At 42.5% G+C, this 16,714-nt stretch overlaps 1 protein-coding gene across 1 annotated transcript in view; it reads right to left on the reverse strand.

The window, feature by feature from the left end:
• Positions 1 to 13,482: 13,482 nt before the first annotated feature.
• opn3 (opsin 3) overlaps positions 13,483 to 16,714 on the reverse strand; it is a 35,667-nt gene continuing 32,435 nt past the window's right edge. Inside the window, exons 3-4 of the mRNA XM_059985316.1 lie at positions 16,007 to 16,258; positions 13,483 to 14,342 (exon numbers count right to left, since the gene is read on the reverse strand). Of these exons, the coding sequence (XP_059841299.1) occupies positions 14,061 to 14,342; positions 16,007 to 16,258 (534 nt within the window). The 3' untranslated portion in view covers positions 13,483 to 14,060. The remainder of the gene's footprint in view (positions 14,343 to 16,006; positions 16,259 to 16,714) is intronic.

Consider the following 16,714-nt stretch of genomic DNA (forward strand, 5'->3'; position numbering starts at 1 on the left):
CAATACTGGGTTAATTGTGGCTTTAATATCACCACATGTCCTGACAGACCCATCCTTCTTGGCCACTGGGGCCACTGGTGTTGCCCATGGACTCCACTCAACTTTGGAAAGATTCCTTTGGCCTCTCTGCGATCTAGCTCACAAGCTACTTTATCACAGATAAGATCATAAGAAATAGGAGCAGGAGCAGGCCATCTGGCCCATTGACCCATCCCCGCCATTCAATAAGATCATGGCTGCTCTGTCCGTAAACTCTGCTCCATCTACCCGCCTTTTCCTCATGACCCCGTAATTCCCCTACTATGTAAAAATCTATCTAACTATTTTAAATATATTTAGTGAAGAAGTGTCAACTGCTTCCCTGGGCAGAGAATTCCACAGATTCACCAGTTTCTGGGGAAAAACAGTTTCTCCTCACCTCTGTCTTAAATCTTCTCCCCTGAATCTTGAGGCAAAGATATCATGAATCTTGCTGGTATAAGGAATTGGATGTACTTTGCAATACTTGAGTGTGGCAGTTTCATTTAAGATTATTTTATCTTGAAGTCTTCTGTGGCATCATCCAATAATTTTCTTAATTCACTTTCAGTTGACTCTGGTGCAGAGGATGTGGTATGCAAATAGTAGATGGATCTCCAATTGTTGTTGTCTCAGCCAATGATGACCCCACAATGCTGGCCCTCCTGTTTACCACAAACCCAATGTGCCTTTTTTGGCTGTTGGGGTGTATGGGGTGTCTAGGGAAGGGTAGCACCTCTGGTGGGGGGGGGGCAGCTACTGTGCCCTTTTTCAGGGCACCTCGTCCACCTTTGGTTCTCCACCTGGCGCTCAGCTCTCACCTGTGGCTCCAAGTAGCTGTAACACGTGCAGCGACCACACCCCAGTAAACTGTTTCGGCAGACGGTGGTCTTCGACCCTTGGTGCGGTCAGAGATCTGTCTATCCCAGCGTGTGAAGTCTGGCCCCGGCAGATTGAGCGGAGGAGACCGATTAATGGTCCAACAGTCAAGAAGGCAGGCCCAGCAGGCATTGTAGAGTGCTAAGAGCACGACAAGGCACTTGGACGTCCTGGTCATCCACTGCAGCAGAAGAGGTCACCATCTGTAATGGTTGTCTGTGTCACTGGATCAGGCAGTGGGACTGCCCCTGTGCAATGGCTGTTCCACTTAACACTCCATCATGCACAGGTTTCTGTCGTGTGATTCATCTCAGTCTGAAATCAACTCGTCATGGGGGAGTGGAAAAGCAACAAGTGGAGATGACCACTGGCAGTTGTAGTCACAAACCTGCACAAAGGCCGCCTTTGGACCAGTGGCCATTTGTCTCTCTACCCGGGGCAGCAGAGATGTCCAGCAGCATCCAGGGTGACTGGGCAGCCCTTTTTAAGGACAGCACTGCCCACCCTCGCATGAGGGAGGGGGGTTAGAAAAGGTACCCTAAACATTGCCTGCCCCATAACATCTGGCTAGCTAACTGCAGCAGGTGGATCAACTCCTTAGCGGTTGACATGCATAACAAAGGAAATTCATCTTTGGAGCCTGGAATATCGGCACTTTGCTGGATAGAGACAAGGTGGCAAGGCCTGAAAGACGAACAGCACTCATAGTGGCCAACTCGCCGTTATCGCATTGACATCGCCACACTTAGTGAGACCAGGTTTGCAGACGAGGGTTCATTACAGGAAGCAGTGAGTGGATAGACGTTCCTTTGGGAAGGGAAACCACAGACTGACCACAGGATCCATGGAGTAGGTTTTGCAGACAAAACTGCTCTGCTGAAGGACATCCCTACTCTACCCACTGGAATAAAGGAACATATTATGAAGTTCCACTTTCCTCTCAGCAAGTCCTGGTATATCACCACAGTCTATGCACCAACCCTCGTGAGTGCAGACAAAGATGAGGTAAGTTTCTGCGAGGATCGGGACCAGACTATTCGGATAAACCCCGCCAGTGATAAACTCGTCATCTTGGGTGACTTCAGTGCTAGGGTGGGGACAGACAGCGACAACTGGGACGGAGTGCTTGGGAAACACGGGGTGGGAAAACCAAACAGTCACGTCCTGCTGCTTCTGAACAAGTGTGCCGAGCACAACCTGTGCATCACTAACACGAATTGCAAACAAGTAGAAAACAACCTGGATGCATCCCGGGCCCAAACACTGGCAGCTACTCGACTATGTCATAGTGCGCCAGCGCCACCTTCAAGACGTCACCATCACCTGGGCCAGGCGAGGTGCTGAGTGCTGGACAGATCACAGACTGGTTCAGTTGGTCCTCAACCTGCACATAGCCCTTTTGCATCATAAATAACCAAAAACTGTTAGTGTCATTCAACATCGGCAGACTGCAAGACCCAGGACAAGTCTAACATTTTCAAGATGTACTTAATGAAAAACTCTGCGGCAATTCACCACTTGCAAGAACCCATTCTGAAAAGTGGAACAGTTCAAAGATGTTATCACACAGACTACAACAACTGTACTCGGACTGAAAACCCGAGTGCATCAAAACTGGTTTGATGAAAACCACAAGACCATCTCAGCAGCCCTTCAGGCCAAGAACAAGACCTATGCAGACTGGCAGAATGATCCATCCTCTGTCTCAAAGAAAGACAAGTTTAGACACCTGCAGTCCAAAGTACAGGTGGAACTGTGAGAAATGCAGGACCAGTGGTGGCAGAGAAAGGCCGAGCAGGTGGAACACTAAGCAGACATGCATGCCACCAGAGAGTTCTTCAGCACCATAAAGTCAGTTTATGGTGCTTCTAAATCGAGATGCTCTCCCTTCCTGTCATCTGACGGGTCGAGCCTGATCAAAGATGAGGAAGGACTGAAAAATCACTGGGCTGAACACTTTTCTAACCTACTCAATAGGCCGTCCACAGTTGATCCTGACTCTTACAGCAGATCCCTCAACAGCCAGTCCTGGATGGCCTAGACCTGCCACCCTCTACTGATGAGGTCAAGAAAGTGATCTCGCAGATGAACTCAAATAAAGCAACAGGGCAGGATGAAATTCCTGCCAAGATCAACAAAGTATTAGGCCCAAATGACTCACGGGCATTCCAAGACATCCTGGAGGACATCTGGATCACAGAGGAGATGCTTGACGACTTCTGCAATGCCCTCATCGTGGCTTTCTACAAAAACAAGGGAAGCAAATCAGATTGCGGAAACTACAGGGGTATCTCACTGCTGTCCATCGCAGGCAAGACTTTTGCCTGCATTCTCCTGAACAGACTTGTCACCGTCTCAGAAAGCAACCTCCCAGAGGCGCAGTGTGGCTTTCGGCCAGAACAGAGTACAGTAGACATTTGCTGTGAGGCAAGTCCAGAAGTGCATCGAGCAGAACAATCCTCTTTACTCTGTCTTCATTGACCTGGCGAAGGCATTTGACACTGTAAACAGAGAGGCTCTCTGGATCATCCTGAGACATTACAGATGCCTGAGGAAATTCATAAAGATGATTCAGCTGCTCCACAACGGAATGACAGGACTGGTCCTTTGCAGTTGTGATACGTCAGCTGCATTTGCCATTTCCAACGGGGTGAAGCAGGGCTGTGTATTAGCCCCAGTCCTGTTCAATCTGTTCTTTACTTGTGTAACGTTCTCCTTCGCGTGTACTAATAACGCCGAATTCAACGTCGAGATAAACCACAGTCAATGAAACCAGATCGCAGTAAGATTAACCATTTACTGTTCACTCTTCACATTAACATATGGTGAAAACTGTTGATAAAACAATACAAGATTGATACAGTATTTGTTCCTTCCTTAATGTCACATTTCAATTGTAAATACTTGCAAAGGTGACTATAACTACATTACACTAAGGTGCAGTATACAGGCAGAGTTTACCTGCGCCATTGACTACTTTAAATACACTTCAATGCAACTATCCGCAACTCTTTAACTAACGAAAGCATAAACATTATCGACCGTCGTTACTTTTAACAGGATTGGCATTAACATCTTAGTTCAATATATCGATTATCTATTAACTTACAGCGTTGCTCTCACTGTGATTTTTCATGCCTGCAAAACAACTTCTGCTCAGGTGTGCCTCGTGGTGAGCCCCCACCTTCGCGTTAATTTCAAACCGGTACTTTCCCACAAGACGTGGCGAAACCGGATGTGACGTCATCACATGCCGATATATTTTACATGCAATGAATATACTTTAAACACTTCTAATTCTAACTAGAAAATACTATCGAATGAATTACTAAGCGAAAATATTATAAACTAAATAACTGTCGTAAAGACAGCACAACTTGCATGTTGTTACATGCTGTCCAAGGTCTGAAGGAGCGAGTGTACATCAGGTACCGATTGGATGACTCTCTTTTTGACCTTCGCTGCTTGAACACACAGATGAAGTGCCTCCATACAGTCATTCAAGAAACCCTACTTGCTGATGACTGTGCGCTCCTGAAGCACAAAGACTGTGATCTACAGTTGATGCTGAACAAATTCTCAGACGCTGCTATGCCCTTTGGCCTGGCCATCAGCCTGAACAAGACTGAAGTACTTCACCCGCCCATGCCAAACACTAACCCCATTGAACCAAAATCACTGTTGACGACACCCAGCCGACAAATGTAAACAGCTTCAAATACTTGGGAAGCATCATCTCGAGTGATGGGTCTTTGGACAAAGAAATTGACTCCAGGATCATCAACGCCGGCCAGGCTCCAGGGAGGCTGCGTACCAGAGTACTCAGTCGAAACAACGTCTGCATCTCCACAAAGCTGAAAGTCTAAAGAGCTGTGGTTATCCCTTCTTTCCTATATAGATGTGAGACCTGGACTCAGTACTGACGACACATCAAACAACTGGAGAAATTTCACGTGTGCCCTCCACTCCATCCTTGGCATTCATTGGCAAGACCGTGTCTCCAACCTGGAGGTCTTGGATCACACAGAGTCCACCAGCATTGATCCCTGATCATCAGAGCCCAGATGCGGTGAGTGGGACACGTCATCAGAATGGACGACCACCGTAAACCTTGCCAGCTGCTCTATGGTGAACTGGAGACCGGAAAAAGACCAAGGTTGTCCACGCAACCATTACAAAGACACTGTGAAGGAAACTCTACGCTACTGTGACATCCAGCCAGGGGAACTAGAAGCTGCGGCTGCTGACAGAACCCACTGGTGAGCCCTGTGCTATGAAGCCTACACCAGTTTTGAAGACGGGCGCTGCCAAAAACTGATGGAAAACTGTGAGTGGCATCACAGATCAGCAGCCACAATTATTACAACAGATGTCCAGTGCCCCTGTTGTGCTAAACTCAGCGCTTCCAGACTGGGACTGCAGAGCCACCTCCATGTCCACAGTCAACCTGCACAACAGCGTGTCTTCTTCCAATCCGAAGGACTACCACTAATAATATTTCACTGTTACAAATGTCATTGCCACAGTGTCCAAACTGGGATTGTTTTCCTCGGAGTGGAGGAGACTACGTACCATTCGGGTAAATGATATTATGAAAGGCATAGATAGTGTAGAGAGCACCAGCCTTTCCGTCATCAAGGACACCTTCAAAGGCCAAGCCTTAAAAAGGTGGCATCCATCATTAAAGACCCCAGGACGTGCCCTCTTCTCATCACTACCATCAAGGAAGTACAGGAGTCTGCAGAGAGACACTCACCATTTCAGAATAGCTTACTCTCCTCCACCATCAGATTTCTGAATGGACCATGCACCTGTGAACACTACCCCATTATTTTTGCTCTTTTTGCACTCCTTAATTTTTATTTAAAAATATACTTGTTGTAATTTAGTTTATTTACTATTACTATATTTATTAGTACTAATGCACTGTTGCAAAACAAGAAATTTCATGACATATGCTAGTGATATTCTGATTTTTAAAAACCAAGTGGAAATTTTAAAATATGAAATACAGACTCGCTCTAGGTCAGGTAAAGGCAAAAGACATCGCCTCCTCAATAGGGTAGAGGAACACCAAAGGTTATAGGGAAATCAGTAAGACTTCAGGAACATTGAGGTAACTGAGGTAGAATGTTCACAAAACAAAAAAAATTAAGAATAAATATAAGTATACTTGGTCCAGCAGCTCACCAGCCTCAGACCCATTAGCAATATGCAGGAATGCCTAGACAAGCCATTGCTTTAACAGGAATGGTGTCATTTGGGGGACGTATAGCCATTCAAAAAACTAACAGGAGACAACTTTGAAGGTATTAGGAAAACCTCTTGACCCATCATGCCAATACAGCTGCTTATCCACAGGCATATTACACCACAACTCATTCATTAAAAACCAAGAATGAACTTTGTGAATTCATAGGTACCCACTTCTGCCCGAGAACTTGGTCACTAGGATTCTATACAAGATTTTCAGGATTCATTTATTTATTACAAAGTAATATATAAATTATACGAGATTTGCTTGCAGGTAGCTACAATGCAAAAAAAAAACCTGAAAGAACACAGTTTAATGGGAAAAAACCCAAAAGACCAACACTCTATGTGCAAGAAAAAAAAACAAATCATGCAAACAATTGAAGCAAACACCAGCATTCTGAATCAAAAAGAAATCCTCAGAGCCAAACCCCAGAGTAGCCAGGCAGTCTTCACATCCTCAGACCATTAACATGACCATCGGGGAGAACGAGCAAAATGATCTCAACCAGCATCCTGTCTTCTCAGTCTATCTGGGTTGGCATTTAAATTGTCTAAACAGTGCATTGTACCTCATACCAGAACCCAGGCACTGCTGCTGTGAAATGCCCTGGGTCTCGACCACGCCACCCAGTGACGCATTCCAGGCCCACATTTTGTTGCCCAGCCCGAATCTGCTCTCAAACTCCTCAGATCATTTCGGCACCCAGAGCAATCCAGCTTCACCCTCAGGCCAGTTGAATGAGCATCGGAACTTCTCTGCCTGGGCTTCAACTTCTCCTTTTGGCACCCAGATTTTATGTGGATAAGATAGATAGACACCAGTATCACTCCTTCCTTGGGAGGCTAAAGAAATGTGGCTTTTCTCCTTTGACTCTCACCAATTTTCATCACTGCAGTTTTATCAATACTATACAGATGAATCGTGCCTTGATATGGCAACTGATCTGCCCAAGACCACAAGAAGCTTCAGAGAGATGTGGACATATGCCAATACATCACAGACACCAGCTTTCTCACCCTAGAATGTCTACAATTTTCACCATCTTGATTAAGCAGCCAACATAAACCTGTACCCATGCCAGGAGTTTACTCTTCAACCCACCTCCCACTGGGCAGAAGATACAAAAACACTTATCACTAGGCTCAAGTCTAGCTTTTACCCCACTGTTAGAAATGAACCATCCCCTAGTATGACAAGATGGATTCTCGACCTCTCAGCCAATCTCTTGTTATGGCCTTGCACTTTATCTTTTATTTTAATGCTTCATTCGGTTATTACTTTCCCTGTTACTACCTCAATGCACTGTTGTAGAGAAATGGCCCATATGGATGGCATGCAAAACAAGGTTTTTCCACTCTACCTTGTCACCTGTAACAATAATAAACCAATTTACCAAACCAGTAGTCCATATGCCCAAAACACAAAAATACAAATGCAGATGCTGTGGATCAAAGAATAAGTACACAACGCTGGAAGAACTCAGCAGGTCAGCCTATTTGCCTTAAATTTTTGGCTGGGTTCTTATTGCAAAAGAAATTGCCAGCAGGAAGTTTAGGAGAAAGCTGTAAAAATGCTAATATTCTCCACTGCTTCCTCTTGTAGTAACGTGCAAGTGTTCTCCAAAAAATAATAATTGAGCATAAAGTTAGATTACAATAAGCATGATTAAGATATAAATAATTGGAATGACGCAAATGTTATTCCTTTGTTCAAGAAAGAGAGTAGGGATAATCCTGGGAATTAAAGACTAGTGAGTCTTACTTCAGTGGTGGGCAAAAGATTGGAGAGGATTCTTAGAGACAGGATTTGGAGAAGCATAGTCTGATTAGGTATAGTGTTGTAGGGGGAAAAATTAGTGAGGGCTAATAATAAATAGGGATGTGGATTGTGCTAATGTTGGAAGAAGGAACCATAGGCAAAAGTAGAGATATGGAACGCAACAGCAACAGCTCCCAAGTTTAAGGAATTTCTAATTATGTTATAGCATGTATGCACTGTAGTAATAGAAAATTGAATTTGCTGTTCAACTTATCTCCAAGAGAACCACACACAGTCTTGTCGTGGTTTGGAGGCACATGTGCCTCAATGACCCAGGGATATGTTTTGGTTGGAGTTAGGACTTTCTGCTTTGTTTTTTTGTTTGGGTCTCCCATGACAAACAGCTCAAGGATAGATGAAGAGTGGCCCACTGTTTCTCCAGGGTTAGAGGGTTCAGCTCAGGGCTAACAACTCTGACTAGTAAAACAAAATTGTTATGGAAACAGCAATGAAGGATTCTTTAGATTGGGTCCGCAGCATTCTAAACGGGAAGAGTGAACAGCCAGAAGTCTTGGTGCATGAAGGTGAGGAGGTCCCAAAAAGAAATTTTAGTGAGCTAGGTAGAATGCTGAGAAACAGGTCCTCCAGGGTAATAATCTCTGAATTGCTTCCTGTGCCACACACGTGAGGGTAAAAATAGGATGATTTGGCAGGTGAATGTGTGGCTGAGGAACTGGTGCAGGAGGCAGAGGTTCAGATTTATGGATCATTGGGGTCTCTTCTGGGGAAGGTATGACCTGTACAAAAGGGACTGGTTAAACTTGAATCTGAGTGGAACTAATATCCTTGCAGGAAGGTTTGCTAGAGCTATTCCAGGAGGATTCAAGCTAATTTGGGAGGGGATATGAACCATAGTGATTGTGCTGAGAATGAGGCAGTGCGTAGTGAGACTCCTAGCAAGGAGAGGCTGATGAAAGGGGAAAATTGCAAAAAGGATGAGTTGCAATGTAAAAGGCAGACAAAAATCAAAAAAGATAAATACAGGACTGAAGATGTTATATTTGAACATGTGCAGTATACAGAATAAAGAAAATTAATTTGTAGCAGTTACAGATTTGCACGTATGATATTGTGGGCATCACTGAATAATGGCTGAAGGAATATTATAGTTGGGAGCTTAACATCCAAAGATACCCATTGTATCAAAAGGACAGGCAGGTAGTTAGAGTGGAGGTGGGGTTTTGTTGGTTAAAAAAAAAATGAAATCAAATCATTAGAAAGAGGTGACATAGGATCAGAAGGTGTTGAATCGTGGGTACGGCTAAGGATCTACAAAAGGTATAAAGACCCTGATGGGAGTTGTATACAGACACCCCAGACAATAGTAAAGACATGGTCATCAAATAACAATGAGAGACAGCAAATGCATGTCAAAAAGGAAATATTACGATAGTCATGGGGAATTTCAGATGCAGATGGACAGGGGAAATCAGGTTGGTGTTGGATTCCAAGGGGGAAATTTCTAGAATGCCTACGAGATGGCTTTTTAAAACGCAACTTGTGGTTAAGCCCGGACCAACACACAAAATGCTGGAGGAACACAGCAGGCTCGGCAGCATCTATGGAAAAAGAGTACGGTTGATGTTTTGGGCCGAGGCCCTTGCCTGAAACATCGTCTGTACTCTTTTTCCATAGATGCTGTCTGGCCTACTGAGTTCCTCCATGTGAGTTGCTTGGATTTGAAAACAAACTTTTTACAGGTTAATTGCAAGTTGCTAGGCACAGCTTTGTAACTGCTTTTCACCGCATCCTTGCAATCCAGCTATACTGGATTGGGTGTTGTGCAATGAACTGGAATTGATTAGAGAGTAAAGGAACTGTTGGGGAAAGTGGTCATAAAATGAATTTACCCTGCAATTTGAGAAGGAGAAAGTCAAGTCAGATGTATCAGTATTACAGTGGAGTGAAAGGGGTTACAGAGACATGAGAGAGGAGCTGGCCAAAATTAATTGGAAAGCAACTCTGGCAGGGATGATGGCAGAGCAGCAATGATTGGAATTTCTGGGAGCAATTTGGAAGATGCTGGATACAGACATCCCAAAGAGGAAGTAGTCTTTTAAAGGCAGGATGAAACTACTGTGGCTGACATGTCAAAACCAACATAAGAGCCAAAGTGAGAGCATATAATAGACCAAAAATTAGTGGGAAGTCAGAGGATTGGGAAGCTTTAAGAACCATCAGAAGGCAACTATAAAGTCATAAAGAGGCAAATGTGGATATTGTACCACTGGAAAATGATGCTGTAGAGGTAGTAATGAGGGACACAGAAATGGCAAATGAACTGGAAAGTATTTTGCCTCAGTCTTCACTGTGAAAGGTACTAGATTGAGTGTGAGGGGGCATAAGTGTGTAAATTTGCCATTACCAGGAAGGTGATTGTTGGGAAACTGAAATGTCTGACACTAGCCAAGTTACCTGGACGAGATGGTATATACCCCAGAGCTCCAAAAGAGGTGGCTGAAGGGATTGGGGAGGCATTAGTAATGAACTTTAAAGAATCAATTGCTTCTGGCATGGTTTCAGAGGAATGAAAAATTGCAAATGTCACTCCACTCTTCAAGAAAGGAGAGGGGCAGAAGAAAGGAAATTATAGGCCAATTAGTCTGACCTCAGAGGGTGGAACGTCTTGGAGTCTATTGTTAAGAATGTGGTTTGGGGACACTTGGTGGCACGTGTTAAAATAGACCAGAATGGTTTCCTTAAGGGAAAATCTTGCCTGACAAATCTGCTGTAATTCTTAAATGAAGAAATAACAAGCAGGATACCCTGTTGTACATAATATTTATTATGAATTACTATAATTGCACATTTGAACAGAGATCTAAAGATTTTTACTCATGTATTTGAAGGATGTAAGTAATAAAGTCAATTCAACGGAGAATCAGTGGATGTTGTGTACTTGGAATTTCAGGAGGCTTTTACAAGGTGCCACTCATGAGGCTGTTTAACAAGTTAAAACCTCATGGTATTACAAGAAAGATACTAGCATGGATTGAGCATTTGCTGATTGGAAGGCTACAGAAGGACAGACAAATTAGGAGGATGGGCAAGGAAATTGAAGATGGAATACAGTGTCGGGAAGTGTATGGTCATGCACTTCGGTAGAAGAGATAAAACCATAGATTATATTCTAAATGGAGAGCGGTATCAAAATCTGAAGTGCAAAGGGACTTGAAAGTCCTCATGCAGAATTCCCTAGAAGTTAATTTGCAGGCCGAGTCTGCAGTGAGGAAGGCAAGTGAAATGTTAACATTTATTTTGAAAGGACTAGAATAATAAAGGATGTAACGTGAAGGCTTTATAAAACACTGGTGAGGTTTCACTTGGAGTATTCACAGCAGTTTTGGGCTTTAAAAAAAATCAAAGAAAGAACGTGCCAACATTGGCAAGGGTTAAAGGATGTTTACAGAAATGATTCCAGAATTGAAGGCTTGGGACACATTGCTGGCTCTGGGCCTCTACTCACTAGAATTAAGAAGAATGAGGGGTTACCTGATTGAAACCTATCCAATGTTGAATGGCCTCAGTAGAACGGATGTGGAGAGAATGTTCCCAATGGTGGGGGGGGGGGGGTCCAAGACTGGTGGACACAGCTCAGAATAGAGGGGTGCCCTTTCAGATTGGAGACTAGTAGGAATTTCTTTAGCCAGAATGGTGTGTTGTCATTCATGAGTTGGGGGATTTCAATCACGATTCGCGAAATAATATTGGAGCTCTGTAACACCACGGTTAGACAACACTTGGAATACTTTGTTCAGTTCTGCTTGTGTCATTATAGCAATGATTTAGAGAGAAGCTTTAGAGGGAGTGCTTATAAAATTTACCAGGATGCCACCTGGACTAAAGGACACATCTTATGTAGATGGTTGAGCAAGCTAGGACTTCTGTTTGGAGCAAAGGATGATGAGAGGTGACTGATAGAGATATACAAAATTTATAAGAGATGTAGAAAGAGTTAACAGCCAGAAACTTTTCTCCCAGGGTAGAAATAGTTAATACAAGGGGGCATAATTTTAAGGTGATTAGGAGAAAGTTTGGGGGAGGGATGGTGTCAGAGGTATGTTCTTTACAGGGTGGTGGATGAATGGAACACACTGCCAGAGGTGGTGATTGAGGCAATTACATCAGGGCACTTAAACTCTGGCACATGGATAATTAAAAAAAAATGGTAGGCTAATGGAGGAGATAAAGTTTAGATTGAAATGTCAGTGCAATCTCACGGGCCTAAATACATGTACTTCCTATAATGTACCATATACTCTACAAGCACATAATCTGGAAGGATGTAAACATACTGTAATTTGCTATTTGCCTTGGGCTAAGTGGAAACTTTTCTCCTGTTCAAAGTGCATCAAGTTTACTTTACATAAAAGTTAAATACTAAACAGTTAAGCACTCAACACTTCAGCACTGTTAAGTGTGTCTGATTAACTCCTGTGGAGTTACAGAGCACGTTGAAAGCTCCATAGGCTGAAGTACCCATTTCTGCAGTAACCCCCGTCTGCTTATCTGTTGATAGAGCTAGTTAAATAAAAGAATTTGAGGCATTAGTCAGTTCTTCTGATCTTATGTAGATATTGACTTTTTTCTGCATGCTTTCATCATGATTCAACAACCATTACGTTTGGTAGCATGCTAGGGGAAGACAGCCTCCAACCCAGCCACACTGAGAAATCTTGTCTGTGTGGATGCTGTGCGATGTGTTGCCCAGTTATGAATCCATAGCAGAAAATATCACACAGTACACCATATGCAATTAAACAATTGAGCTTTATAGTTCTTAATCTGGCTATAGGGTTAGTAAAATAAAAAGAAAAAGGGCACTTTTTAATGACAGAGTCTATTGTGCATGTTACAGCTCACGGTTTTCCATCCATTCATTCCCCATCGACCTCCGAGCATTGTTGACTCATGGACACTCGCTCCAAGTCCACTCTGTCCTGTGTCTACCAACTCTCTCCACTCGTGTCTTCTCCCTTCATCTCTCACCAACTAAAAGCCCCCGAGTACCTGCTCTCAGACACACAAGAGGAACGACACACCTCTCATTGGATGGTGCACATTCCAAGCCCCCCACTATCACTGCTGCTACAGAGAAATCATAACATTAACAGTGAAAAGCAGTTACAAAGCAGTGCTTAGCAACTTGCAATTAATTAACCTGTAAAGAATTTAAAAATTCTTAACAGAACCTTTAATTTCATCGTACAGCTTCTGTAAGGGCAATCACCCCCATCTCCTATTACAAATTCTCCATTTTAATTTCTGGGACTGAACTTTTGATTAATACTTACTTCAAGACAGTGGCTATATTTCATTAGGAGTTTGAGATTTGGTTTGTCAACTGAAACACTCAAGTTTCTACAAATGTACCGGCAAGAGCATTCTGACTGGCTGTATCACGTCTGGTATGGGGGAAAGGGGTGTGGGGGAGGGGGGTGCTACAGCACAAGATCGAAATAAGTTGCAGAAACCTGTAATCAGTTCCATCATGGGTACTAGCCCCCAGGTACCCAAGACATCTTCGAGGGACAGTGCTTTAGGAAGGCAGTGTCTATCATTAAGGATCCCCACCAGCCAGGACACACCCTCTTCACACTGTATCATTGGGAAGGAGGAACCAAGGACTGAAGCCACACATTCAGCAATTGAGGGACAGCCTCTTCCTCTCTGCCTTCTGATTTCTGAATGGATATTGAACCCATGAACACTACTTCACTACTTTATTTCTGTTTTTGCACTATGTATTTTAACTTAACTATTTAAAAGACATACATATACTTAATGCAACTCAATTTTTCCCTATTCGTCATGTATTTCATTGTACTGCTGCCATAAAGTTAACAAATTTCACAATATATGCCAGTGATATTAAATCTGACTAAATGTCCTGTAACATTTAAAATTTGACACTGTGTTTATAAATAAAACACAAACTGCTAAAATTATAAATAACAGTTTAATATCAATTTTCCTAAAGGCTCAAGTGCAAGGTGCTGCAGGAATCGTGGTGGTGCAATGTCTCAGTCTAATAGGAACCGTGGCATGATCAACTCTCCCATATCATTGCAAAATATAGTTTTCCTCTTCATGCTCTTTCTGATCTCAGAGGCCTCACCTGAACAACATTTGGGTTTGTAGCATTGAGTTCAGCAGTGCTACCAATATCCTGAGTTTCATCATTTGCTATGATGAATATTATCGAAGATGAACTAAAAGTCACTCTCTTTTTTGGTCTGTCTGCAACCTTTTCAGAAATGACAATAGGTTTGATTGGCTTTTCACTTCTGACTCTAACAGTGCGATCTTTAATTGCCCACTTGATCCTCATAACGCGAGAGCAAAGGAACTGCTTTAGGCACCATCGATACTGTTGAAATGATCACAGAAATACCAGTTTCACTTTGTCATTCATTAATAGTTAATACAAGAGCATTTTGTCAAGATTACTCATTTGGAAACTCAAAGATATGGACTAATACCACCCAACTGACAGGGAAGTTACACTCTGTTAATGAGGCAAATTTAGACTGGATCATTGTACTCAGAAGGTTTACTATTCTGGTCTGGCATGGCCTAAACGCAACAGAGCAACAAGTGAGGCTCTGCAGTTTGTGCTGCTCCCTCATAGCTCCAGGTACTAAGGTTTGACCATGACCTTGGGTGCTAACTGCACATTCAACCCATGGCCAGAGATGCTTTGACTTCTGCCTGCATCCCAAAAAGTGTTGTTGGTAAGTTAGTTGGCCACTGTAAATTACTTTAGTGTATGCAAGTAGCAAGAATTAAAAGGAGAGCTGATGAGAGAATAAATGGGACTGCTCTGCTGGAAGCAAGAATGGACCCAGTGGATTGATGGCCTGCTCTGTAAACTATCAATCTCCACTTTTAATGACCACCTGTACTGTCCTAGTAAGCTACCAGAGCTGAAGGGCAGTTAGGGTACATGTCAAGATGCTAAACTAGCCATCAACACTTACACTCACTGACAAGGAAACAAGATTTTGCTCTGCACAGGACATGTTTAATGATTGCATTCATTACATTAAAAGCCAGAAGATTCATTTTATTTAAATGGAAAAATTCTATTCCCCCTACTACATTTCAATGGTTTTCCCAAACTATAACATATTTAAATTTGGAAAAAATTAGGAGTGGCACTATCGACCCTTCGGTTAAATTTGAAGAAACTTGGAGACCATTTATTCAACATTTTCATATGATGTAAGCTGACTGTTTCCGAATCCTTGTCAATAATTTTTTGTTCGAGTATAGAGGAGTGGAGTTAATGACAAATAACAATTTTAACCGATGAAACATGGCAGCCCAGCTTTTGTTTTTATTTTGTTTTTTTTTTTATTTGTTAGTTTAGGGGGATTTATTTTTCTTTTGTAAAAATATTTTTCTCTTTGGAACTATCTCATGTTTAGTTATTTAGAGATTGGGAGGCTTAGATTACACATGTTACTCGGAGTCTGTTTCTGTATACGTGAACAGTTATTAATGTAATCCCCATCTCTTTGTATCATTATCATTATGTTCAGCTATTTGAAACTCAATAAAAAATATTGATTATTGACATGTTTAAATGAAGGCCAGGCATACTTGTATATGGCAAGCCAGTTCAATGTGTGGAAATCCAATAGAAATCCCATTATTGATGATTTTCTAGAAAATAACCATTGGGAATATAACATGTATGGACCTCACTCAAAGAAAAAACTTACCTACAATTCTGTTTGAACTTCTTACTAACGTCCAAGGTCAAATAAATAAAATCTGAACTGTTTTCAGCCGTATACCAGGAGGGGCTTAATTCTTCATTTACATATTGGGGAGGTGGGGCAGAGGACAGGAAAGCACAAGAACATCAATTTCTTAACTTATCTCTCCAGTTAAAAACAGCCAAGTTATCAGGTCAAAGAGGAGGAACCTCCACATTCATATCACAAATATTTATAACCTCACTGAATTAAGGAATGCAAGATTACATGTTACTTCTATTTAAAAAACATGGTAAGTATTACAACATACCTTTCTGCTCATGAAGGTATAAATGATGGGATTAGATGTTGTGCTTGATTTGGCAAGAAGAGAAACTATGATGGTTACAGAGGGGGTAATTACATCAGTGTAACCATAAACCACCATAAAGGACGTCACGGCATATGGCAGCAAACAAGAGAAGGCCACAGAGATCATGAAGAAGCACATCTTTGACATATTCTTCTCATATGTTAAGATCCTTGCAAATCGGGCCATCTGAAGGTCTTGAATGTTTCGAAGCTGTGTAAACATGAAAGGCAAGTCATAAATTTAAAAGATCAATCAGGCAATTATGCTTCCTTGGGATTTGCTTCTGCTTATCAGGAAGGCCCTGACTCATGCCGGACTCCAACGCACTAGGCTCTTCATAAGCTTTCAAGTCCCAGTATAGAGTCTGACCCTGGATTTTATTGTGCACACGTACTGGGGTCATCACTGGATACGGCCACAAAAGGGACAAGAGAGAAAAAAAAGTTAATCAAATTGTACAACAGCTGGCTAATTCCTCTTTCCCGGATACAAGATTACAGAGAGACATTCCAGAGTCAATTCCAGTTGAGCGATCTCAGATCAAATCAGAATGCAAAATCAATCATGGGCAAAACAGCTCAATTTCATAGAGAGAATCCCCCTGCCCCTGATCCCCACCTCTCTCACCACCTGATAAAAGAAACCAGTGAAGTTTTGATAAACAGT

This window comes from Hypanus sabinus, chromosome 12 (genome assembly GCF_030144855.1).
Source record: "Hypanus sabinus isolate sHypSab1 chromosome 12, sHypSab1.hap1, whole genome shotgun sequence".
NCBI classification, from domain to species: Eukaryota; Metazoa; Chordata; class Chondrichthyes; order Myliobatiformes; family Dasyatidae; genus Hypanus; species Hypanus sabinus.